The 25800-nt window shown below is 44.7% G+C and overlaps 1 protein-coding gene across 1 annotated transcript in view; it reads left to right on the forward strand.

Annotated features, from left to right (window-relative positions):
- The first annotated feature begins 2538 nt into the window (after positions 1–2538).
- Positions 2539–25800, forward strand: part of LOC126539904 (alkaline phosphatase-like) — a 163012-nt gene continuing 139750 nt past the window's right edge. The window contains exon 1 of the mRNA XM_050186722.2: positions 2539–2635. Within this exon, the coding sequence (XP_050042679.2) occupies positions 2593–2635 (43 nt within the window). The 5' untranslated portion in view covers positions 2539–2592. The remainder of the gene's footprint in view (positions 2636–25800) is intronic.

Below are 25800 nucleotides of genomic sequence, written 5' to 3' on the forward strand. Positions count from 1 at the left end.
AAAGTTTCTGACTCAGTAATCACTTACGGTATTGTACATATTGTAAACACCATATAGTATGACATCTAAAGCCTACGTAACTGATGAAACTTACATCGCTCTGAGATATACCAATAATGTTTGAGCACGACTTTTACAAAATCCTCATAAAGATTTTAACAACTTTACGGAAGCTGGAATGAAATATATGAAGTTTTCTGCTTTATATGCTCTTACAAATCCACTTTGTATTCTGCGATACATGTTTTTTGGTGCAGGTACGGATCTGTAAAATTGATGCCTTCAGGATATTTAATTACCAATTACTGAAAAATTTTCCAGAAATGTGCCAAGTCCTAGATTACAATTCTGTTTACTATAGCTGTTAGAATTTTCTCAAGTGTAACATAGTTTGTTGGAGTTCATCCAGCATTTATCTCGGGAAACCATTTCTGCGTTTCACGTGCATTTGAATTGGAAAATCGAAGTCGGCCCTGAGCTGAAGCTTCCTTTTCTTCGAATTGCGCTACAGACAACACTGGCGCTCCTGCTAACAGTCATGTGGAATTGACCGAAGGTGGAAGTCAGGCTCCAGCCGTCTCGATGTAAAAAAAGCCGTTTATTTAACATATACAACCAATATATTTAATGAAGAACAGAGACGCCCCCTGGGGAATAAAGAACTGAAATGAATAACGAAGCTGAACATAACACACTCCCTCCCTTATTTTTACTGATTAGTTGTTATTAAGTATTAGTAAGGAAAACCCCGAAGCATGCACACTGTACTTATTTACACATATTTACAAACTATGTACACAACGTCAGACCACCAACTAGTTGATCTGAGAGTCTTGGAGCCAGGCCGTCGGCCGGCACTCTCGGGTCGGCCGCTTTGGACGTTGTACTGGCGACGATGGCGACAGGTTCGTAAACTACTGTTGCGGTATGCCAGGAGACAGTGCCTGCGTCCTGGAAGGAGGAGGCTGTACACGGCAGGCTGCAGCACATCGGGAGACAGCGGCCGCGGCGGGGCAGGTTGCAGCGACTTAGGAAGCTGCGGCGTGGCGGGCTGCAGCGCATCAGGAGACCACGGCTGCGGCGTGGCAGGCTGGCCTGGTTCCCAGGTGCCCCTCTCCGGAACCCTGGAAAGCTTGGAGGCATTCCACGTACAGCCGTCTCCAAGTCGGAAAGAGGCTGGTCCCCTCCTTTTGATCACTTCAGGTGAAGAAAAGATGCAGTCTCCTTCGAAACGTACGGGCGGTTTTTTGACACGGACAAAGTCGCCTACGGCTATCTTCGTCTTCTTGGCGGCTCTCCTTTTGTCCGTGTAGTGCTTGCTGCTCTGCTGCTGACGCCGAACCCTTTGACGAAGTCGCGCCAGCTCCTTGACTGGGTCTTCCACAAATGCTGGTGCTGAGAAACCCACGACATCCAGCCTGGTTCGGGGCATTGTACCATGCAGCAGAACTGCTGGGGCGACCCCTGTGGTGGCGTGCGGAGTACAGCGGTAAATGGCGAGGTATTCTGTGACAGCTTGCCGGAGTGGTCGTCTTTCGAGGAGTGATACTTGAATGAATCTTTTCAATGTGCGATTGAAACGTTCTATTTGTCCATTGGCTTGGGGGTAGTATACCGAAGGATGTGAAAGACTGATGCCTCTGTTTCGCAGGAAAGTGATGAATTCACGCGAAGTGAACTGAGGTCCATTGTCACAAACGATCTCTTCTGGGTAGCCTTCACGGGCAAAAACCCTTGTTAAAAAGTCTTTCACCGTGCTCGTGGACACTTCGCTGCAAAAATATACCTCTGGCCGTTTAGAATGGTAGTCAACAAGCGTTACAGCAAATCTGTTGTTGTGAGCAACGGGGCTGGGGGTGCGTTCACGACATCCTCGTCGCCAATGTGGTATTGACCGAAGGTGGAAGTCAGGCTCCAGCCATCCCGATGTAACAAAAGCCGTTTATTTAACATATACAACCAATATATATAATGAAGAACAGAAGCGCCCCCTGGGAAATAAAGAACTGAAATGAATAACGAAACTGAATATAACAAGTCACAAAAGTGTCTGTCAACATTTCGGGCTCATCTTAAATGCCGTGTAATGGAGCCGCCTCAAAATGGAACTGTGGAGCCCTTATTTCATCCGGGCGTCTAGCACGGTGTCCGCAACAGTCGCGCAATCGACGCTTCTTCGGCTCGGGTCTCACTTTTCCTGACGAGCGTAGCTGATCAGCAGCGTTTCTCAGCTGGAATGCTGGCGCAAGTGAAGCGAAGAGCGAACATTCGAGCCCTTAACAAACGTCTGCCGGCACGGACGCTATCGCGGAAAGGCCCACGGCAGACACACGTGTCGCAGCCGCTGCCAGCGCCCTCTCCGTGAGAACGTCCTCGCCCGAAACTCCCGAGGGCCGCACGCCGAACCGCTCGGCATTCGCGAGCCGCGTGCTACTGGGTGCGACAGCCGGTTGAGTCGTGCACCGACAGAAGCACGCTCGTCAGCCCGAACACGAAGCAGCCTCGGGGAGTCGAACAAGCAGGATCGTGGCGATGTTGCGTGCAGCGCTGCTGTTGGTGTGCGCCGCCGTCTGCTGGGCTAAGAGGGCCCCCATGACGGGCAACACTTTCAGCAACCCAAACGCGGCTGTCGAAGGTGAGTGCCGTCACGAGCCACCTGCCGCACCTCCACTTCGATTCTGGCTGGCGCGGGAGCCGCACTTTCGCAGTGCCACAAATAATCGGCCCCACTCGAAGCTCCGCAATCTTTCTTTGTGGTCGCGTTTAGCGCTTCTCGTGCTTGTCAGTACGGAGCGAAAGCAATCTTGGCGTCGCGTGTTTTCAGAATGTAGCGGCTCTTACAGGACCGTGTGGACCACCATGCATTACAACAGCGCGCCACTTGGAGATTCCGACTTCGCTGTTTGAGACAGATTGATCCGGCTGGATTCGATATTCCGAAGTTCACCACAGGTTCTATATTTCCGGCGTTTCGGCACTCTCTGGAACTTCCCAGCAGGATCGAGCAAAAAATAATTCGCATAGCATTACGCATTTGCAAACATTGAACCCGGCATTAAAAATGTTTGCCGAGAACTTTCTTCATTGATTCATGCCACGAAAATATCAGCAGGTTCCCACATAACATTACGTCTACCAGAGCCGATATTTTTTTCCCGCTCCTTCCGAGGTAATTTAACACGTTTGTTTGATCCTGCGTCAAGTCCTGCGCAAGGACATTTTTAGTTTCGAGACAACGCCGATGCGAAGACTGAAATTTCTCCGAGAAGTTTGTATTGCGCAATGTAATCAAGTATGATTAATTGACACTTCCAATATGATGCTACAATAGAGAAAGCTTCCCCCTTCAACTCACTTCATTTCAAAATGGAGCAGAACATTAGGCGTTAAAATGTCCCAAATCTTCTTCGCGGTATGTAGAGACACAACAGCCCTGAAGAACGCTTTGTGTAAACATATCATTTGTGAATTAACCCATCACAACTGAAATATTTGTATGCTGAAATATCGATCATATGGCGGCTTGGCTTGAGATGCACTCGTCCCGGCTAGAAGTGTCCCGTCGTCGTTTTTCAGCTGCTTCTGCGTCACTGACATTCACGTGTAATCTCGTGTTTCACCCATAATACGACGGATAACTTCCGTGGAAAAAATAACGGCAGCTAGTTTTCGGCACAACAAGAAATGCAACTGCAAAGTGCATAGTAATATCAAAAGCTCTTTACGATAGTTGTTCGATAAAATTGTTGCCGCTTGATTGCCGACTGACAGCAAGTCTGCCCGTTAGAAAGGGAGTGTGCACGTATCGCCATGCAGGTGACGTTTACAAGTTGATTGGATGAAAAGGTAAGGTTTACCTATAGGGAAACCTGCAGGTAATTTTTGTGATACAAGAACGTGATGTTTCTGAGTTGTCTCAGGAAATCAAATCAATTGTCGCGTTTATGTTCAGAGACACGATGAAAGAGAAGCAAAGTTTTGTAGCTACAAACATTACAATAATTTTTGTTCATGTCGTTTTGAGGATCATTAGCACAAAGCTACCGGACACCACATCCAGTCTGAAGTAACAGGCGACACGCCACACTGTCAACAACATTTTTTTTTACCTATGCCTGGCCGGTATTTACCTATGCCTGGCCGGCATTTAATATTTCCTGGCCGTCATGCACTAGACATTGTAGTGAAAGACAAGTACAGTGCATAACAGTAGCATAAAAGAGGAAACATTCTATGGCAATCTTCAAAGATGCAAGATCACAAGTACGTCCAGATAACCAGGTGATTACAGTCCACGCTGGTCACCGAGAAAAAGATTCGCGATAATTTTTAATGTAGCAGTCCGTTACAGAAACATTTCTAGGCATAAGTAAATCACCAGGATGTTTGGCGTAATTTATTGAAGTAATGTTTCGGAAGAATGCACAGCCAGGAAATGCGGTAAGTCAAGTTGAATTATGTACATGTGTGCATTCGGTCTCAGCGAACATCAGGGAAAGGGATAATAAAAGGAAACTCGGGTTCATTGACTACTGATGCCATTTACATCTATATGAGCGCTTAAGTTTACTGTAGTTCCCGTTTTATCGTGGCTATAGTGTGTTGATTTTCATAAAGAAAAGCTCACACTTCTATAAAAATTGCAGGTAAATCTGCGTCTTGGCTGTTCTTTCCCGAAAGCTTGTTCTCGTGCTCACGCTTACAAAGGCATCGTATCCGTGCATGATTGTCGCACTGTACAGAAAGCATGACAGCAACTGAGAATCTCGATGCTTGCTTAACTAGCAGAAAAAACCAACAGAAGTCGAAAGAAGGATAGCTTTAGAGAAAGATTGATTCGTCGTAATAGGTATTGCAATGAGACATGCATGACGGTGACAAAACACCTGCGGTGATTCGTTTCAAAGTGACGCGTCGATCCCGCGACTGGCGGCCAGCGTACACGAGCAGGTTGATGTAGTGGTACTAATAACACGGTCCAGAGTTGGGTCTCTGAAGGCCGCTGTGTTGAACTAGCGTATTCTGTAAATGTGTCAAGTCGCCCGCACAGCAGGCCACAATAATATGTTATCACCGAAAACCCTCTACAAAGCAAACAGGCCCACTACCACTATGGAGCGTAAATGAGACCATAAGGCCCCACTCTCAGTAACACAAGTTAAACACGTAAGCTTTTTAATGCGTGAATAAATGTCAGTTGTTTATTTGGTTAACATTTCTGTAAACTAAATGCCTATACACCGTCTTCAACACAGACCAGACGTTTCACGCACTCCACTATGGCTGCGTCCGCGATACAGCCTAAACGAGTGTTTTAGGTTTAAGCTAGTCGTGTCGGTATGTCATAAGATCGTGTACGCACTATTTTAAGACGAACTATTCTTCTGGTGCCATTTGCATCCTTCTGGGGGGGGGGGGGGGGTCGCATCTAATACTTGCAAACCTGAGAAGTAGCAACCACACAATAGCTCTCGGCGATCTTTGCCAATGTTAAAATACTTCAGAACAAAATTTATTGAGGCCAGACTTATGGGGCAGATGGTGCGCTGTACTCTCCGCCAGTATGCCACGTGAGCAATTACCGCAAAACGCTCAAAGGTATACTGAAAAAACATAAAGGTCAAATCGCGTCAGAATGTTAGGTCGCGTCGCTTTTGGACTGAGAAGACTGTCAACGAAAAGGGCCAGAGCAATGCATTGTACGTGTGCCAGCGGTTGAGCTCCTTTTATTCGTGTTCGTCAGAAACATCTAACCAATAGCCATTCTCGATGTCGGACGTAATGTCTGTGCATGTGGTGGTTATGAGACGCCGTTTTAGGGAAGGCAAACAGGAACGTTTATGCAAGCTGGCATGAAAGATGTCCTGTTATCAAATTCATCTCGAGGAGTTAATAGTACACAACGCTTGAAAGAGGGGGCTTTTCATTGGTGACAGTGGCAGATGCATTGCATGGGCAGAAAGTCGCCGATATACCAAGGACGTCTGGGCGGAGTGTTCGAGATTTTATGGCTTTTGGTAAGGTGCATCTTTGTGCTTGTTGTATTCATATAGGAGGTTGTGGCCAAGTACTGCACCAGGGTGGCCAATCCTGCTCTGGTGAGGAAATGCGTTACCGGTTCTGGTCACCGGGATCAGGCCACACTCCAGGCCTGTTTATGCAATTTTTATCAACACGTGGATTTTTTTTTAATTCTGTTGAAAATTGCGCGGCACCGGGATTGGAACCACGGTCCTCTTGCACGCGAGGCGGATGTTTTACGTCTACGCCACCGGGCGTAGAGGTAAAATTGTATTTAGAGGTAGAGGTAACTTTGTATTTTGTAGAGGTAAATAGTATTTAGGGCGTATAGAGGTAATTTTGTATTTGCCGCTGCACAGGAGCCTCTAAATCAATAAAGAAACTGAGTTATCTTCGCTGTTTATTGATTTCGGTGCTCGAGTGTCTTTCTCTGGGAGGTTGTGTCTGATTCGTTTCTTCATCCATGTTACCTCTAAATATAATTTTCGCTGAGCAGCAATCAGTGACCGTTTCCATGACCGTGTAAAAATGAAAGTAATACCTGTAATGATCACTATTCTTACTAGCACTACTACAACTACTACTATTAATAATAATATTGTTACGTGGGAAGACGCAGAGGCGACGCTATATACCAGTATATTTACAGATCGATACACTACACTTGGCCAAAAGGCAACACCCCGCGCAAGCTGCTAATCGTCGTCGCCGTCTTCTCACCACTGGCATATTCGTTATTGTACATTGGGAATGCTGGTCCGCAGCACTAACCGCAGCAGCAAGAGCGCCGTGCCGCAGCAACTAAAGCCGGGCTCGGAAGCAGTGTAGTAGGGCTTGAGCCTAGTGACGTGCACAGCATCACTGAATGCTAGAGCAGAGGGTGAGGTAGAATTGACTGGAGCAGTTTCATAGGTCACTGGTATCACCTGGCGCAGCACGTGGTAGGGGCCCGTGTATCGCGAAAGGAGCTTCTCTCAAAGTCCGACGGGATGAGAGGGTGAACACAGGAGCACGAGCGCACCAGGCGAAAACTGTATGTCACGGTGGCGGGCTTTGTACAGACGCTGCTGAGTAGTTTTCGAGGCCGTCTGTCGAGTACGTGCAAGCTGGCGTGCATGGTCGGCCAGGGCTATGGGGTGTCGCGAATACTCGCTTGTTGGGGTCACAACAGGAGTTATTGCAGTATCAAGGGGCAATGTCGGTTCGCGACCATACAATCGATAAAATGGAGAACATCTCACAGTGGTCTTGGCCAGAAAAGTTGTAGGCAATTGTGGCGTAAGGAAGGGCAATGTCCCAGTCGTGCTTGTCCTTCAAAACGTACATCGACAGCATTTCCGTGAAGGTACGGTTCAACCGTTCGGTCGGTCCATTGATTTTTGGATGGTACGATGTGGTCAGTTTGTGTTGAGTGGAGCGGGAACGCACAATGTCTGCGATATCTTTGCCCAAAGGCTTACGACCACGGTCGGTAAGCCGCTTTTGCGGGGCGCCATGAATCAAGATGATGTTGTGCACGAGAAAGTCTGCAACGTCAGTGGCGAAACTGGTCGGGAGAGCCCGTGTTATGGCGTATTCTGCGGCGTAATCAGTTCCAACAGCTACCAATTTGTTGCCAGAGGGTGACATGGGAAAGGGATCAACGAGACCTAATCCTATACGGAAGAACAGTTCCACATGGACGGTGATCGGCTGGAGATGACCGACAGGCAACACCTGAGGCGATCTCCGACGCCGTGATCGCCGTGAAAGTGCAAATCTGTTTGCTCCGACCCGTGCGGCCGGATCGGTGCCGTCTACAGCAGTTATTGCGTGTGGGCCGCGAAAGGGCTGTCGCTTGAAAGCAGACCGCGCTTCTACTCGCCATGTAAATATTTGATGCAAGCCTTCGCTGTGATAGCATTCACAACGCGAACGTGAAAATCCTGCGAGTTTGGTGACTCAGAGCGCACAGCTATCGCTTTAAAATTGACTGTCCTTTAAATATTACGCGCCTAACCCGTCGTAGCCAGTACCCCTCCCATGGCAACGACGCTCCGTTGGATTTCGCTTCCATTCACAGAAGCAACGGCATAACTATACATTCATAGGATACACAACGCGACAGGTACCGCTTAGAAATTTTATAATATTTTCGGGACACATTTACACAAATAATAAATTTTTCATTTGAACATTAATCGCAACACAGGCCACGTCACATCGGCTCGTTAACTTGCACGTAGTTTCCCCCAAATGTTGTCATGCTATGAACGTGATGTACAGCACCAGTCACCAGAAAACCGCGGATAAAAGGCTAATGAAGCTACTCACTTTAAAAGCTCTTCCATTTAGAATTAAGCATATATGCACTGAATAAACAAAGCGTGTGGGATAGAGAAAAATGTAGACGATAAAAACGATGCGACATGGGTCCCCCGCCACGCCCCCCAAGTTGCACCCCCGCCTCCCGTACTTCGGCCGGCTGCGTGCCGCAGCCTGCTGGGTCATTGCCTGAAGCACCTGATGCGTCACAGCGCGAGGCGAGGTTTTCCACCTCGCCAGAAACAAGTGTGGCTCCCGCTCATGCTAGGACTGTTATTTCGCTTCCACTTAAATACTATCATTACCATCATCTAAGTTAGCACTAGTACTATTATTATTATTATTATTATTATTAGTAGTAGTAGTAGTAGTAGTAGTAGTAGTAGTGGTAGCAGCAGCACCAGCAGCTCCTTCACCGCAACGACTTGAAACAAAGTGACAGACTCTTCGAAGCATATATAGATGCACTATAAGGGGGAATTTGCAGCGGTACTCTGTTTCAATTATTCAACTAGAGGTTATGCCACTCAAATGAATCCAAACGGCAGCCGATTCATTCAAAGCGCCAGTGACTTTAATCCAAACAGTACGTACTTCAAAAACCTTAGAATTCCGAGGCAAGCGAAATTTTGTGTGTTCGGCTATGGCTGCCACAGTAGCTATGTTATTGGCAATAATTCTTCTCTTCTTCCTTGAAGTTATGGGTTGTATAAACCCGACAGCACCATACTTGCAAAATCAATATCACTAGTCACTCTCGCTATTTGTGATTTTGCTTACCTAACTGCGTTTTATTGACACGTTTATCCCGCCTAGTGACGACGTAGAAAATAGAGGCAATCATTGTAAAAACTGATCTGTAATCACTTCTGACTAAGATTCCTTACTTCCTAATTGTCATAGTGGAATTACCCTTTAAATTACCTTTCATTTGATATCTATATAGTTAAGATTTTTTAGTAGTCGAGAACACTGAAGCGAGCATAATCGCTAGTGATTACTGGTATTTCCATAGTGTCTGCTATATATTCAGAAAAAAGAACTTTAATGAAACTGATTTATGGAACTGACAATGAATAAATTAAGACTACCACTGCCATACCACACAAAGTGATTCTGATAACTAGTGACTCAATTCTGCCATCTCGTAGCGTATGACCATGTTATGACTTTTCATTTATATTCATGACACTATGCTTCTTACAAAGCGCGAGCACATCGAGCGGACGGTATCACTAGTGATCACTAATGACTTGTAACATCAGTTAGCAATGGCAACCAAAATACTCGAGTAATCCATTTTAATTGATACCGCTGACGGCGCGCACGAATTAAGGCTATCATTGTAATACTAAAGAAAGTGATTTGTGATCACTAGTGACTGGACCAGCATACGGAGGGAAGCCTAGAGCATTTAGCGAATTAATTCTCACTGCTCTGCAATCGGCCTCTTAATAATCGCCCCATGCATTTTAAATTGGTCCACAAAAGTGTGCCACCAAAAAAATCCAGACCCCGGAATTAAACTAGGCGTGACATATAGCGTGAAACCGTTGTCGGGATTAAGTGCATAGAGTTTGAGAAAAACGAGGCATTGCTTAGCTATCGATTTTTTAAAAATGCTTCCCATAGAGTAACACCAACCGCATTTCCCCAGGGTCGGCTTCGCTTCAGTTGTCGATGTCCCACATTCCTGGACTTGCTTAGCGATTTGAAATATCCGAAAAAGAAATTGTATTTACGAATAGTTAAACCATAGCCACTGCGGGTTGAATCCGACGTCGACGCTGTTCCCCCGGTAGCCTTCGACGTTGGCCCCTTTCATCAACTTGTTCAGCTTGTCAGGGTCACGCAGAGTGAACTTCGTGGTAGTTGTCACCTCGGAGAGGGCTCCTTTTTTGTGCGTCACAGTCTATGTCGGGCCTAGGCGTTGCCTGGGCGCGCTCTGGTGACAGAACTGCCTGGTCGGAAATGCCTAAGGAATGCTCATCGCCGCGCTGAGACGTAACAGTCACGGTGCTAGCATCACGACGCGTGAAAAAAAAAAACGCGCAGAGAAGCATACGATAATTCTTCAAATAATATCAGATATGGCTTAGCGGCACACTAAATCAAAATCAGAACTCCTGCACATTGCTTGGGAACTCGTCCGTACGTCGTATGAAGCTCAACCTTGCTTCTTCTTCTTGATGCCTTCTTAATTTCTAGAAATACTGCCGCTGTCATGATGAGTTGGTACTGATGGACTCCCCGCTGGGCAATTTTGTCGGCCTCTAATACTCGCCAACAGCTCGGTGGGGGTGCTGTTTCAGCCCTTCTTGGCTTAGGACTAAATTTTGTGTTGAACTCTGCAACTTGGCATGAACTTATTATAACGCTGAACAGCGCCTGGTGGCTTATAGTGCGAGCTTGCGCCGTTGTTTCGGTTTGCGTTTGTGCGGTGTGTACTGAGCAAAAAATCGTCCATGCTTGAGTTTTCTTTTCTTTTTTTAGTAGGGAAAATTAGGGCGTTATGTTTTATTGGTTCCTATTGCTCTCGCGGGAGTGAGGCTGAATTTATCGTTTTATTTATCTGCCACAGATAATCTAAAAAAAAATAATTGAAAGTATTCGTTGAAACTCCCTGTATGCTCCGTCCATGTCACAATATCTTGCATAGAAACCGCCGGATTGTATCAACATCTGTATAGGATGGTTTCCAGTGGTGTCCAAGATCCGTTCTTCCGTGGGATTCCGCCTAGAGCAACTTCGGATGTTCCCGGGGGATATTTGTGCTATGTATACGTATTTGGACTGCATGCGACTTACCCTTCTTGCTTGTGCAATTATTATTATTATGGCGAATATGTCTCATCGGTAAGTCGACCTTGAGCGAAAACGCGTCCACGGCACGAAAGGTACAAAAAGTCTACGAACCATCGACCTTTGGTGGGAGCAGAACTCTCCACCTTTAATGTTAACTAAGGCTACGAACCCTCGCCAAACAACGGAACACATCAAAGGTTGACTCTACTTAGCAGAAGCGGCGGTGGTGCGTGGACGGAGCGGATTTAGTACGAAGGAGTGCGCTGAGCGCTCGGCAAAGCAGGCCGCATAAGGAAAGTCTTGGTGGCTTGGAGCATGGCGAGGTTGTAGGAAAGACGCGAAGCGTCGTGGAGGAGGCGGGTTGGCGGAGGCGCGCTGGGTTGACCTCTGGCAGTTGCTACAGGTTCTGTGTGCAGTATGGAAGTACCGGGTTCATCTCGTGATAACGTCGTCCCCGCGCGCCGTATCTTATATGTGCAAATGAAAGCGTGCGATGCTGAGCCGGCGACGGCGGCTCAATATCGTGCGCGCAAGGGAGGAAAGCGGGGAGGAAGCGCACCGTCTTCCAACCGGAGGAGATACGTTCTACTCCGGCGACTGCTGAGTACGGCGCAGTCCCATCTTGCAAGCTATCTGCAATGCGACAGACGTCTCGGCCCACCGAGGGCCGATAGCTTCGTGCGCGCTGCAGCACCCATAAGCTTGCACGTGACCCGCGCTCGCGAAGTGAAGCGTCACTGTAACTGTTCGCTTTCTTTATAACCTGCTTCCTCCAGAGAGTACACTCATGTTTAGAATGATATGAGAGATTTTAAAAGTGCCAGCTCACTCGGTAGCTTTAGAATTCATTGAAGCATTGCGGTGGCTCAATCGACGGTAGAGGGTCTTGCTGTCTACAAACTTTAAGCAACCCTTTTCTTTAACTAACCCTGATGCCAACACGGTTAATGAGGACGCTACCAGAGGTTATTGTATCTTCTGTGCCTATCCAATGAAGCCACAATCGAACGCACCCTTCTACCATCCCGCCAACGGCAACTTGCTCTCAGATCGTCGCCGCGTGTGTCGCGGTATGCAGCAGCGGTGCGGGAGAATGCATGCGCGCGCCAGTTTTCTTTTTTTTTTTTACGCCACAGATGCGGGAATAAAATAAGCAAATGTGTGCAATTTGATAAACCGTTTCACAAAAGCTGCGTTTCTCATGGATTGCAAGTTACGCCATCGGATCAGCATAGTTTCTTTTCCCTCAGAACACTTCTCCAACGAAAGGGTCGTAAGGCGACGATGCCGAAAGATGGACATGCGTCTTGTTCGAGAACATTTCATGTTGCATAGACAGCACTCGCACTACCGGAGGTATATCGTAAAGAAAACAATCTGATAAACCATGCGAACGATGCATAGAACGGCCCTACTGAAAAGAACTCGTCGTCGGACTATCTCTTTCGATATTAGCCAAGTACTTGGTTGCACACCGGTGTACCGTTTTCGTTTGCGGAGATAAAGACACGCTCACTTCAGAAAAAAAGAAGATAGCTGTAGGCTAAACTGTAGCACACCTTTGTCCTGTCTGATAAGCAACCTTATTCATCTCCACATATGGGTTCGCTCATGCCGTTCGCGTGCTAGCGCAGCTTGACTTTCTTGCCCACGCGCCTGCTGTAATTGGAGCAGTTTTATGCGAAGCATATTAACGTAGGTTTCGGGCCTTCGCGCGACGCCCGGCGGTGGCCACCATTGACCTTCAAGTGACCTTCAAGTAGGTCACGTGACATGACGTCACGTGATGACGTCACACCGGCTGCAGATGGGGCCTCATATCGCGCCGTCGGTCGCCTCCCGACGGTGGCTACCATTGACCTTCAAATGACCTTCAAGTAGGTCACGTGACATGACGTCACGTGTTGACGTCACACCGGCTGCAGATGGGGCCTCATATCGCGCCGTCGGTCGCCTCCCGGCGGTGGCCACCATTGACCCTGAAGTGAGATCACATGATGTGACTTCACGTGATGACGTCACACCGGCTGCAGATGGGGCCTCATATCGCGCCGTCGGACGTCGCCCGGCGGAGGCCTCCACGCTTCGGTTCGCGCCGTCGCGCGCGACGCGGCGGCGGCGCCACCATCGCTGCATCGCGTGATATGTGACGTCACGCCAGGGATGAAGCGGCGCGCGCCCGCCGCCGCGTCAATCTCTGTGCCCGCAACCGCGCCAGCGTCATTGCGCCGGGCGTGTATGCGGTCAAGATGCCTCCAAACGCTAAGAATACGCTAAGGTTAAGCCCAGTGGATGCTTCGCATCCACTGGGCTTAACCTTGATAAGCCTCCAATTTTTTTCTTCTAGAATTGAAACGTTTCATTTTTGTGCAACCGAAAATCATGTGATTCCAAATGGAATCACTCGGCCTTGAAGGACTAAAGCGTACTTTTTTTATTTGCTATTATTGCGCGTTCTTTATTTGTTTTGTCTTCGCATGGATCAGAGGTTTGCCATTGAAGATCCTGCTCGATGTCTGAAGCGTGCTAATACAGGCGTCAAATGCTTTGCACATGCCTTCATTCAAGTATTGTCCCAGAAATAGCACTGAAGGCCATCAAATTTCTGCGTTCTACGTGCCATAATGACTGTCAGATTATTAGGCACGCCGTTGTGAGGAACACCGAATTAATTTTGACCACATGGGGTTTTTAACGTGTACTTAAATCTAAGCCCCCAAACTTTATTGTATTTCGTCCCCCTCGAAATGCGACCATTATCGCCCGAATCGAAGCCACGACCTCGAGCTTTCCGCAGTAGTCACCTTGACTACTGCGGAAAATGGCCGGTATAGAAAATACACTTTATGAATTATTTCTACAGTATAACCGCATCAAAAAGAGCTCCACGCTTTTATTTAATTTTTTTCCCTCATTACCTGTCCTGGCAATTAGTGCCATATAAGTGTAAAGCACAGAGACAAAACACTCATTGCTAAAAATATGCGAGAAAGTTTACAGATATTTTAATCTTTTGGAGGAGCTAAATGACCATACAAAACAGGCTAAGCTGGCACTGTTAATCATCTACGTTGCCCTAACTGCATTGGATTAGGACCTGAACATTCGTCTGTTTGAAAGACGAGTTTATTTCAGGGTTATCTCCCGTTCTTCTAAGCACCGGTTATCATTTGTTCTTTTTAATCTACGAATGTTTCCTTTTCTTTTTATATTTCTGTTGTATTTCCGTTTTTCATTATCTTCGTGAAGGTCACAAATATTATCTGAAACTCGCTGTCGTCTGCAACGTAGACACTCGAGACACTGGCCAAGAACATTCGCAGAGAGGTCTCCCTTATCGCTGAGCACTTGAACGGGTGCCCCTTACGCTCAATATGCTCGTCGTGATAAGCGAAACAGAATAGCGAAGCTTTGTAGTACTACATCTTCATGCTTCGTATTTTCTTCTTTTTTTGTCGACAAGATACAGGTGGAGATATTGGCGCACAAGTAGGCCGCCGTCTACGTTTGGCTCCTGTATATATGGTACATATAACATACATTGACGTTATCGCATTTGATTATTTATGCTTATTTATTTGTAGATACTGCAGGCCCAAAAAGGTATTTTATCAGGGTGATATAATATAGTGAAAAAGAATTAGAAATGATTGGCAGGAGTAAAAAATAAAAATACCGAGTGGTCTACAGTCCATTGTCGATAAAGGTAATTTAGACTAAATTCTGGAGCATTGGCCAGGTACCGGCGGCGAGATAGGTCCCTTCCATCGAATCTTAGGCCTAGCGTATCCGCCGTGTCCGTCTACACGCTACAGCCCGTCTGGGCTCAGGAACCCACAAGTCGAACAAGGATAAATGACTCTATATTCGAACTTTCGCATTGCTGTTTTTAAATAAACCATTTATGGTGTCTGCAGTGTCAACACACGAAGCGTTTAGCGCCGATGTGAGGCATTATATACATAGATACATGTGTTGTCGCCGAAGGCTGCCAGGGGGGTATTCGGTAAGAGTCCACTTATAGTGGACTGTCCATTTCGGCTGCTGCTGATTGGCCAAGAGCGCTCGTCTCCTCCTTGCTTGTGCAGCTGCAGTCAATCAGCAGCGGGCAAAAATGGACAGTCCACTAGGTGGACTCTTACAGAATAACACCCCAGCACCAGCCTACGCTTTTCTGACGAAGATATGTGACTAGACAGACGTGATGCTTGAAACGTATTATTGAACGAAGAAAACGTTACACACTCTAAGAAAAAGAGAGTAAAAAGTGAGTCACGGCAACTTGACTCTCTTTTTTTCTTCCGAAGACCCACTTCTGCGCGAGTAGAGTCAGAAAACACGAGTCAACATTTGCGCATGGGTCGTTTGACTCTCAATAGCACGCGAAGAGCCGTCGTGAAAGATCGCGATTCCTCTGATATTCGAGATGAGTCTGGCGAGAGAAAGATTTTAATGCAGGAGAAGAAATACCAGATAACCTCTTCTTCTTTAGGCGGGCCCTCGGGTTCCTGTCCTGGTTGTAATGCAGTGTATCATTCTTTCGTCCTTGTCATGTTCTGCAATTACTTCGAACTCTATATATTGATTTTCCTTGACCATGTTTGTTGAAACCTCGCACGCTTAAGCAATAGCTGGTTTCCTATGCTAAGGAAGACCTGGATTTGTCACACTTGATTCTGACCATAGGTAAATCTAAAAAAAAAATTATTGGCTACTAAAGAGAGCACAGCAACGAGATAACAAGTTCAGTAGACGCCATCCGCCTGGCGGAAGAAGCCGCGAAGAGTCAAGACCTCTTTGTTTGCTTCTAATCGTGGAGGTTCCGGCCCCCGTCCCCAAGGCCTGTGTGTCGGGGAAGTGGAGTAGGGGCCTCCTTATCCGGCGGTACAATAAAGTTGCTATCATCATCATCATCAGTAGGCGCACAGAACAGTTTCGATTGTAAATGTAATTCCACGACTTAAAATTAAATTTTGAAGATTTAAGTTCCAAAATCAAGATCTTGTTATGAGGCGCACGGTAATGGAAAGCTGCAGATTTATTTTCAGCAGCTCGGTTTATTTAACGTGTACGGAATGCACGGTATACACGCGTTTTCGCATTCTGACCCCGTTGGAATGCGACTGCCGCGGTTGGGATTGGACCCGTCACCTCGAGCTCAGCAGCGCAACACCAAAGCCACTGGGCTACCGCAGTGCGTTGCGTTCCGCGACCAGAAACAAATATTAGCGTACGCAACACTGCTTTGGAACCCCCTAGAAATATAAAAACAAAAATATAGCAGTTTCACCCCAATGCTGCATGAACCACTGCACGAAGTATTGCACGAACCAAGGCTCGTAGTTTCATCGGCTGAATAAACTGCAGTAAACATTCGCTTACTCCTTAAATTAGCAAGCACTGGGTCACGCGCGCACGTGCAAACATCAACAGATCTCTCTCAATGACCGCGAACACTCGCTGTCACAGCGTTGGCGTGATGAAGGGCGCGAACAGAGCGGACCGAACGCTTCTGCTGCCTCTTCCTTCAAAGCGTCTCCGGAAAATTGCACTATCTGAGCGCCCCCCCCCCCCCCCCCCCCCAGCTTTGCATCCATCGGAAATTATCTCCAAACCACGGCGAGGGTGGCGCAAGACCGGGGTAGAGCAACGGCCAGAGGAGGAGAAGCGCGCTAAACTAGCGCCTCCCTCTCCCGGCTCGCGCGCGTTTTATCACGTGACCTCCTATAGATACTTGACTTGGGGCGCCCATCCAGTCCGGCTCAGCCTCGGACACTTCCTTTAACGCGCACAGCCAACGGCGCGGGATAGGATCTTATCGCACTTGACTTTATACGTTAGCCCACAGTAACACCGATAGATATATTTCGACGGTTGTGTCCATATAACTGCTATCGCAAAATTCGCAATAAACAGAAAATTTTACTAAGGACCAACAACGCTGCTTCTCCACGTCGTGACACAACGGTGAACGATATTTCTGGAAAATGTGTTGCTAAATCTCCGCCAAACGACTACGCTCGCATTTGGTGACAGCGGAACGCAGTCGCAAGAAATTGTGGAGGAAATACCGGAGTTCTGGCAGCTTCAGGTGCACTAGATCATTCAGTAACGTCGGCGGCTTTATAGTTGTACCTTCCATCAGAGCAAACTGCACTCGACAAAGATCAAGGGCAGCCGCACCGTTATAGCTAAGCAAATTAAGCACAATTACGCCGCGTCTTCCCACTTCGAGCACGCTCCGACAGCCCAACCATAGATATTTCAAACGTAACCACACTCGGACGAGCAAATTTTGCTTCTGCGAAGTGAACGTAGCGGGTATTTGAAGACGCGTGTGTGTTTCATTCGTGAACATTACTTACGTGACGTAAAATTATCAGCGAGCAATACAGTTTTTATTTCAACGCGAGGAAAGAAAACCGAAACTAGCGCAACTGTTTTGCTCAGTTGTGCGGATACAAATGATCCAAAGCCGAAGCCGTCAATAGCATGACGCCATTTTGCAGTTGCGTTGCATCTCGCGCGAGTACGTTGTCGTCGAGTGGTGGTTCTTTATTCTATGGAGTGGTTCTGAAAGCGCTGCGTTAGGGGCGACTGCAACCAGGCGTGGCGGCAAGTTACGGTGGGAACTTCTGTCCGTGCTTTGTGATTGCGACGAGGAGGACCGCCGCCAGCAGCGGCGTGTCGCCGATTTCGTCTTTGCGGACATCGAGCAAGTGCAGCTCGCCGGACCGTCACAGGCGCCCGAAGAGTTGCGTTTTGCACTGCGTTTTGCTTGTGATATGGGAGATCGCAACGCAGAGACGACCAGACGCATACGAAAGACTACCAGCGGAGAGTGACCTGTGCCATATTTCTCTTAACCTCTCAGGTAAGCATATCAGCTTTTGTTTCGAGTTTACAAACGGCGCGTACTCGGCCCTTCCGGTACGGCTACAATTTGCGCCACGTTTCTCTTGGCAGTTCACAGACGTTTCACAGACATGCGTGCGCGAATGTATGCGAAAATACTACTGGCAGGCGGAAGCCTCAGGAGAGCATCTGAAATTATAGCAAAGCTGCACTGCCATTGATAAACACCGTTCTTAACGACTCCAATGACGAGTGGCCTGTCGCATCGAAAAATCCGTAGAATATCATGTACTGCGTAACTTGAAGGGTAGATACAATACTAGCACCAGTGTGACTTTCGCTGGCGAAGACAGGTTGTCGGAAAAGCAGCTTGGGTATTCTGAAGATTTGTTAGCGCTTTAGGTATATTACCGCGAATAATAAAAAACGCTACAACGCTGTATGGCAGTGTCAGGCGATGTGGCAGCACAGATATTTTCGTAGCGGTAAGGCGGCTGCATGCACGAGCGAACAGACACAACGCTTTAAAAGCGCTGAAACAGAACAAATTTAATGTGCATTTGGCTGCAAGTCGGAAACACATTAGCTCACAATATAAGCCGATGTATAATGTTATTATTTTTTATGTAATCTTCATTTTCACGGTTGTAAATATTTAAAAGCATGAACTTGCTGCAACCTTTATATAGTAAATCCTACTAGGCTCACAAAACCTGGCTGTGTTATGTAGAGAATTTGTGATATTCCTACTGGATTTTCTATTTTGAGTCCAGTGTTTTATGAAAAATTGGGTCTTTTTATTTGTAGTCTTATGTTAGTGCAGATATTTGGCAAGCAGAAATGAGTTGATTGCAAAGTTGTACCTCCCGGTGAGCTGCATATGAACTCAAGTTTATCCTGTCTTGGCTATTGTAATGTGCATATTACAATTTTAAGTATATACAGCTTTAGTTGGCTTAGTCGCTGTAGCGTATTTTGTAAAAGTAGAAGGCTATGATTATTTTACTGCTTTCATGCAGAAATACCTTCTTTTTTCTTGTACCAAGAAACGCTCACAGCATTGAATGAAATGAAGTGTGGTGTATTTTTCTACTAATTTAATAAAGGAAATTTCGTCTGTGGTGTATCAGAGATTAGTTTACTTTCTTTTACTAAACAATGCGTTATCTCCTCTGCTACTGCTGTTGTTCTGTGTATTTTTGTAATTTCGAAATGTACTTTATTTTAGGTATTCCAGAAATGGCAACATGTAGAAGAAGACGCCATCTTATCCAGCACGTACGACAGATCGTAGCAGGCACTTTCGCATATCTCATTAGCATATGATGCTATTTGTTGTAATTTCCGTGTCCACTTTCCTGGCCTTTATTCATTTCTGCATTATTGTGCAAAGGGTAATACTTTTACATCGAGATAGAGTAATTGTCCAAAGGAGAGACATGGCTGGAGGAGACGACACACATAAGCCTCCTTTGTCCGTATCTCTATGTTGCGCAGTTATACTGTCGTTATCTACCAACAAGCCCAAGTTCTTCATCAGCTACATTTACTAATTCTCCGTCATTACAATTTCATTGATGCAACATTGAAAGTACAGAGGTACAAAAAAGATAGAGACTTGAAATGAGGAAGAGCCGTAGAACAAGGAGCATCGCTGGAGCCAATGTTTCGACAAAGAGAAGGAGATAAGTTTTCTTGTTAAAACATTGGCTCCAGTAAAATTTCTTGTTCTATCACTATTTACGATTAGAAGACAGTATTATTGCTCTTGCTGAAGTATTATGCATTATGGAATAAAAATTAGCAGGGTCAAATTTCAGGAATGTGAAATTTCTTGTGTATTTTAATGCTACAGCGAAAGCCAGAAAAACAAGATGTAGAGAACCACATTGTTATTTGTCACTACCCAGTTTGGCCAGCTTCATTCAGAGCTTGCACTTTGTTGCATTACCGGCCACTGGAATTCATTAATTGAATTGCTTCGTGATTTACTTATGTTTAGAGATGTTGAACTTGTTTTAATGCAGCTTAACATAGTGCGTGTAAAAAATATACAGTGACATTTTAAGAGGCTTGCAGTTGACTAGCAGATCACTTGATGGTATGAGCTAAGGTTTCCACTGAGCTTCCATGCACAAATTGGATGCACATTCTTTTTTTTTCATTGCTTGGATTTTCATAAACATAACTACCATTTCTTCTTTGTCGACGTTCTAGTTGGGTTGTAGGACCTAACTGTTTACATTTATTTGTATTGGTATCCATGTTACACAGACAGCAGAATTTTTCTTGTAAATTGTGACATGGTAGGACTAAGAGGATTTGTACAAATTTGCTGCAGGTACACTCTGGTGGCTCCCGCCCCTGCATCCTACCACTACCGTGTCCTGACTACGTCCACTAGGGAGTTGGCAGCCTTCGTGATGATGCAAGCAGGCTGGAAGCCGACAGAAAGAATAAGGTAAATACATGTAATTAAGTGGCAACTTCTCGAGTGAAGTGGCTTGTAGCCACTCAGCAATGAAATAATTAACGTCAAAACAGTTTAGACTCGCTGCTATCGGTGCAGGAATGCTCAAGTCCATGCATTTTGCCTTAGCCGCCAAGAGGCTATGTGGATTAGACGAAACGCGATGCAAATTTTGAAACTGGTCGGAGACCACCTGTACAATTTTTTTCTTGCTTAACACAAAACTGCTTTGATAAAGCTTTAGCAATTTAAAAACAATACAGTGTACTCTCATACGTGGTATTGGGCATAAATTTACTAGGACTGCCGCAATAGTAAGTATGCCGATAAACTTACACCAGAACTGACTTTTTTTGCTAGTTCATCCTCATCTCTGTGCACTGCTGCATAATTTATCTTCCTGAAACCAATTTTTACCCTAAATATGTGGATTACATAAATTTGCAGCTTTTGCTGTAAGCCAGTTCTATGAAACTAAAGTTAATAGGCCATTTTGTCCATTTTTAATGACTCATAATAAACTGAGCAGTTGCTAATAAGCAGTTCAATTTTTCGTGTAAGGCCTCTCTTTATTGTCCAGAAAAATTTGGCCCCCTTGATGAAGGGACCAATGTTTTGGCTATGCCTCTTATGATGCATAGTTTGGTGCGTTATACAAGATCACACTTAGTGCTTGCACCAGTAAAAAAACTTTTTAAGTTAAGTATTTCTTGAAATTAACGTTTGTCCTATATTGAAGGGCCTCCAGTTTTTCAAAAAGAAATTTGAAGTGGTCGTGTGCCAGATCGAGACAGCTCGCATAAGCGAGTCTGAATAAGCCTGAGCATAAGCGAACCTGTAAGCGAGCCTCAATAGCTCGCTTACACAAATAGGGAGGGCCATACCCGCCGTGGTTGCTCAGTGGCTATGGTGTTGGGCTGCTCAGCACGAGGTTGCGGGATCGAACCCCGGCCACGGCGGCCGCATTTCGATGGGGGCGAAATGCGAAAGCACCCGTGTACTTAGATTTAGATGCACATTAAAGAACCCCAGGTAGTCGAACTTTCCGGAGTCCTCCACTACGGCGTGCCTCTTAATCAGAAAGTGGTTTTGGCTCGTAAAACCCCATAATATATTTTTTTTTAATTAGGGCCAAGTACACTTGACTTTATGTTAAGATGCAATTATTGATCCACAAAAGACAAAATGAAACATTCCATCCTATAAGCAGCTCTTCACATTCATTTACACTTTTGCACATTTGTATACCTCAAGTCTGGTGACTTGTGTCTGTTTTCATTATCTGCTATGTGCCGATGGTAAACTTCAGGTTTGCCCTATGGTGAAGAATATTTTGGTGCTTATATATATGGATCTGTGTTTTTCAGGTTGTCTCGAAATTTTACCCAAGCCGTGCCACACATTCGGGCCAGGCCTCTTGCAAACGACGTATAACCAGGCTCAAGTCATGAGTGTCGAGTGAGTCCGAAGATCAAGGCAACCTGCTGTGCAACCAGCTTGCAACCTTTGGTGATCCCTCTACATGTTCCACCTATTTCACAGCTGTACCTCAGCTGCCACCAATCCAAACAGCATCAGCTGTGGTCACTCATCGAACCATGGATGAATGTTGGGGTGGAGTGATTTGAAGAGACATTCTATTTGTCTCTTCAACTTCTTAGCAAATACTTGTGTTATAATTCTTATGTGTCTTTAGTACCTAATTTTTAATGGTTTCTTTCTATTAGAATTCTCACCGATTCCTGCTATTATAATGTACGTCTGTCTTTGTGCCTAGTTTTTTGTAGTTCTTTTGTACTTGTGTATGTAATTGGTAGGTTCATAATTCTTGTTATACAGAAGGCTAAAATGCAAACTTATGGCATTTTTTTTTTCATTTTGATAATCTACAGCACTGCAAAGTGTTCAAGAAATGTAACCTAGCGTGGGCTCTGGTGCAGGAAAAATTTAAGAGCAATATAGGGTACTTATTTCAAACACCCATTATTCTTGGAAAAGTCAAGACTGTAGGAGCACAGAAAAGAAAATATTAAACTAGAGAAACATGAGTTCCCCTCATAAGTCTGATAGTAATGTGACTTCCTTTCACTGCACAGACACCAGTAATACTCGCATACAAGATTCGAGACACGAAAGCTATGATGCCCTTGGCATTTCTCAGTGCCTATTTGCCACACTGACGAATGTCAAAGGCATCATAGGTTTCATGCACACATTGGTTGTGTTACACTTGAGTATTGCATTTACAAACACAAAGGTTTACAGCAGTGCTTTAAATAGCAAATGCCTTTCCTAATTTATTAGTGCAAGATTAACAGTACAGATCATGTAAGAATTATTTTACAGACTATATGTCCATGGGATGCACGCTTCTGATGACATAGCAGTGACGTGGTCGTGGGATGAATGTCTTTATTTCAGATTTAAATTTTGCTTCCAGGTCTGGGTTTGTCTCCTACACTGAGTAGTTAGGTCAAAGCCCATTTACTAAAGTGAATTAAACTAGGAATTATAAACATCAAAATATGTTGTTTAGGACACTAAATGTGACGATGAGCAAGGTTCTTTGGGCATTCATTTCCAAATTTGTGAAGATATATTTTATGACTGGTTTCATTATTGCGAACAAATATTTGTTTATTGTCACACTAGAGTTGGCTGCCCCCATTTGTATACAACCCCTTTACAGGCTAAAAATTCAGAGTGTTGGTAATAGGCTCTTTTTGTTTTAGCGCACTCAATGTTAACGTATGCAAATGGTGACATACAACAGAATGCAAAAATGACTAAGGAATGCAAGCAGGGCGTGGGGCTTTTTAGGCAGATGCGTGCGTGTGCTATTTATAAAGCTCCCCACGGTATGCCTGAAGGCATTTTCTGACACTTTGGTAGAATACCCTGACACCCACTTATTAAGGGGAAATACTTCTCGAAACAACTTTTTTATATATTTGTACTAGAGATTTGAATATACTGTCATCCATAAAGTGTTTTATTAGATTTGAATTGTCATTGATTTTTCTGTAGCTGCTGTTTTTTAGTTATGTCCTACACAGTGGCAAAATATTTTTGTGGGCACTTTCTTGTGTATAAAATTTTCAGAACTAGCTTTATGCTGTATCTTATTTAGCTAGTTGTATACTGCAAAGTGGTGATACCTATCGAAACGGCTTGTACAATTACGGCAACTATGCAAAACATATTAGGCCACTTTAAGTAATTTAACAGATTTCAATTTCAATTAGATATCAGCATTCTGCATATCTTGAAGAGTATGTATGCCAAATTTCGTTAGTATAGGACAATTATAAGTGCATAAGGTTATTCTCATGCTATTGTGAGAAAACGTTTTGAAGTGTATTCAATAATTTTTGTTCACAATAGCACGAGAAGTATGCTAGGTTAGTAGGCAGGCCTGTGTGCCTGCCTACTAATCTTGCATACTTCTAGTAACATTACATGCTGTTTGAATAGATATCGGCACTTTGCAGTCTACAAAGAGCTGAGTTAGCTACAGCACACTGCTTTTTGTGAAAATTTAGTACACAAGAAAGTGCCCGCAGAGATCACTGTATTTTCCCATTGTGTAGGACATAACTCGAGAAGCAGCTAAAGAAATACTAATGACATATATGAAATCCGCATGAAGAACTCTACAATTTGCTCTCCTTTCAAACCTCTTATACAAATAATGAAACTGTTTCGAGTAATATTCAATCAGCAAAACATGCCCCTTGCTATAGTGACCTACAACATAGCAACGCAAATTGAAGGCAAGTCCTTTTGTCGAAGCGACTCTGGGCTGTCTTCCCAAGGGCTTCTGTTAAGCACTGAAATTTCCTGCATTTGCCAGAAGTGCAATACTAAAATGCTTGTGAATGTGCAATTGGTATTGGCACACTAATGGAAAAAAAGACAGTTCTGTGAAATGCAGAATCGACTATAACTTTGCTCGACATTTACATTTTGACTCCATATCTTTGTTTTGTGTTTTGTACTGAGTGTTTCAGCAGTGACTGCCGCTAAAAATTGAACATAACTGCTTCATGACAATGCGACAATTTTCGCTAACAGAAATTTATAGCAGTGACAGGCATTATAATTACAGTACTCAATAACGTCTAGTTTGTAAGAACTCAGACTAGCACCAGTTCTGAAATACACAACCTAAAAGACATGATCAAATATGTTTATCTTCCACACAATTGTCCCACAAGGCTTACAAAATGTTTTGTGGCAAAGTAATATCTGCAACAGCAAAGCATGTTCCACCAAGTATGGCGATAAATATTTTAGGGCTGTCAGTCTGAGGACTCCTACAAACTAACAATACCTTCAGCACTGACTAGCCTCAATAATTGGATGTCAGCCATTTTGCTGAAATTAATAAAACTTCAATTATTGTGATCTTGTTTAAGAATAAATTTGCAATTATAATGCAGTTCTCGCCTCTGTCACTTCTGTCAATAATTTCCAATTATTTTTTCAGACAACAATTTTTGGTAATAGAGGTATTCATTGCAGAGAGAGCTAGTACATGGGATTTAATAACAAAGGTACTGGCCATTGTAGACTTTCTGTCTTCAGCATTTGTTCTGTTGCACAGCTGTTTCAGCTGTTTCTTGAAATCTGAAAGGATGTACCCGCCTCATGTTAGCAAGAAACAGGGAAATCTGTCAGTATGTTTTGTTTAAAATACAGCTGATCAACCCGATAGTTTGGCTGCTTGCTAATTATAAATTATAACGATAATAGTGCAGGACCATAAAAACAGAGTGATGCTGACTCACAGCTATGCCCAGCTACATCCACGCAGCTGTGCCATACAATGTGCATGTGTTCAGAAGAGCCAAATGCACTAGAGAGAAAGCAACAGTAATTCATTGTTTGTCATCTTGTACAAACAGATTATGCGCTAGGTGTAATTTATGCTCAGTAAATACATAAATCAGTCATGTCAGGTGTCTTACTTTAGGTTGCAAGTTCGAAGTTCTTGTAATCTTGCTTGTTTTTATTTTGTTTCCTTTGTGAGCATGAGTGACTTGGTCGCGTTCGCACATATATTCAAAACTGTTTCATCACTGGGAATCACGAAATTTAATTTACATATAAAATTCCCAGTTACTAATTTGGTAGGCTTCGAGCTTAATTCTCTTATCTTTTATATGTTTATCTACCAAGTAGTCTTATCGTTCATTGAAACATATCCACGCAATGCAGAGTGGGCACCTAAATTATAAATATCTGTTCTTGCTTTCTACCGTGCTCTGGTGTTTTCAAAACCTAGCATTGGTGCAATGGCCTGTCTGCACCTACAGAAAAGTAGTAAAGTGGCTAAAGTTAAA

The sequence above is a fragment of the Dermacentor andersoni genome, chromosome 2 (genome assembly GCF_023375885.2).
Source record: "Dermacentor andersoni chromosome 2, qqDerAnde1_hic_scaffold, whole genome shotgun sequence".
NCBI classification, from domain to species: domain Eukaryota; kingdom Metazoa; phylum Arthropoda; class Arachnida; order Ixodida; family Ixodidae; genus Dermacentor; species Dermacentor andersoni.